Source organism: Carlito syrichta, unplaced genomic scaffold (assembly GCF_000164805.1).
Source record: "Carlito syrichta isolate Samal-C Ts95f unplaced genomic scaffold, Tarsius_syrichta-2.0.1 Scaffold305625, whole genome shotgun sequence".
Taxonomy (NCBI): domain Eukaryota; kingdom Metazoa; phylum Chordata; class Mammalia; order Primates; family Tarsiidae; genus Carlito; species Carlito syrichta.
In genome coordinates, this window is record NW_007249721.1 from 4,716 (window position 1) to 6,395 (window position 1,680).

Consider the following 1,680-nt stretch of genomic DNA (forward strand, 5'->3'; position numbering starts at 1 on the left):
CTGATTGCTGAGTGGACAAAGCTTGGAGACTATGCTGACCTAAAACAATTCTACCATGACCTTGAGGAGTTAGAAGAATGGATCGGCGAGATGCTACCCATAGCCTGTGATGAATCCTACAAAGACCCCACCAATATTCAGGCAAGTTCAAAATAGAAATCTGGGGAAATTTCACCATTCCCAGATTGCTGGTTGAATGTTCATCCCCCTTTGTACTTTAATACTGCGTTATTGTCGTGGTTACTGAGCCTGCCCTTAGAGACTTTTGAAGCAGGTCCTTTAGAAGTCACCAACACCTCTGTTATAGTAGAAATAGTATCTCATCCCTTTAAGCATAATTTACCTTGTCTTGCTTCCCTGAATAAGATGGCAATCTAATTTCTGCTTTTCCTTCAGAGAAAATACCTGAAACACCAGACCTTTGAAAATGAGGTCTATGGTTGAGCTGAGCAAGTAGAAGGAGTCATCAACCTGGGGAACTCCCTGATTGAGCGGAAGGCCTGTGATGGCAATGAAGAGACCATGAAGGTAAGGCTTGGGAGGAATTTGGGGTTACACATGAAGACACATGAAGAGGAATTTTACCTCATTCAGTTTTTCTTGTATTGGGATATAGAATTCATTCTGTGGTGAAAAGTCCTCCTTCTGATAGCTGCACAAAGAAGGAAGAAAGCAGGGATGCTCAGACCTTTCTACTCCCATCATACTCAGTGCTTGATACTACAGGAAAGTTTTAGATGTAATTCCTAAGTCTTATCATGTTTATTTCACATTTTCTATTCTCTCTGCCAAGAGTCCGCTGGTATTTGGATGTCAGTCCCTGTAATTATCCCAGAACCCCTTTTTCAAACTTTTCCTGTAGTCTGACACGTTCTGTTGTCTTCCCATATTAAGTATAACTGGTATGAAACATACGGCATTCAAGTAGCAGCAACATGTGGCTAGTCCCTGTGCCCAGAACCCCCCTGCATTACCTTCTAAAGTAGTTAGAGGGCTCAGGATCCTAAGAAGCATAATGATTCCTCACCTTCTTTGTAGTAGGGGCAATGGGAAGAGCTGAAGAAACATTGGGATTATTTGCTTGAGAGAACAACTGACAAAGGGCAGAAGCTCAACGAGGCTAGTCGCCAACAGAGGTTTAACACAGGCATCCGGGATTTTGAGTTCTGGCTCTCAGAGGTAATTGTACCTGGGAATGGTGGAGGCATGAGAGTTTCATAAATACTTGTCAGATATATGAATCTATATGTGAAAAATTTTCTTGAAGCTTCTTGGCAAAATTTTGGGATCATACCTGTGAATCTTCTTTTAAAGGCAGTTTTTACTGGCAGCTTTATTGCTTATTTCTCCATTCTTAGGCAGAGACACTGCTGGCCATGAAAGATCAAGCCAGGGACTTGGCTTCGGCAGGAAACCTGCTAAAGAAGCACCAGTTATTAGAGACAGAGATGTTGGCTCGAGAGGTAAGTAGTGCTGGAATCCCAATCCTCTGGGAAGAATGGAAATGTATCTGGCTTTTCTTCCTCCTGTCTTTGGAGATCATTTAAAAACAGACTTGCAGCCAGGCTCGGTGGCTCAGCCTGTAATCCCATACCTTTGGGAGGCTGAGGTGAGTGGATTGCCTGAGCCCACGGGTTCGAGACCCGCCTAGGCAGCGAGACCTCATCTCTACAATAAATC

At 43.5% G+C, this 1,680-nt stretch overlaps 1 protein-coding gene across 1 annotated transcript; it reads left to right on the top strand.

Moving 5' to 3' along the window:
• Nucleotides 1-406: 406 nt before the first annotated feature.
• Nucleotides 407-1,506, top strand: LOC103264186 (spectrin alpha chain, erythrocytic 1-like; the record flags this gene model as incomplete). Its single annotated transcript, XM_021714326.1, has 3 exons — nucleotides 407-528; nucleotides 1,042-1,179; nucleotides 1,359-1,506. Coding segments are annotated over exons 1-3 (292 nt in total), but the record flags the coding sequence as incomplete, so codon positions are not given.
• Between the last annotated feature and the right edge of the window lie 174 nt (nucleotides 1,507-1,680).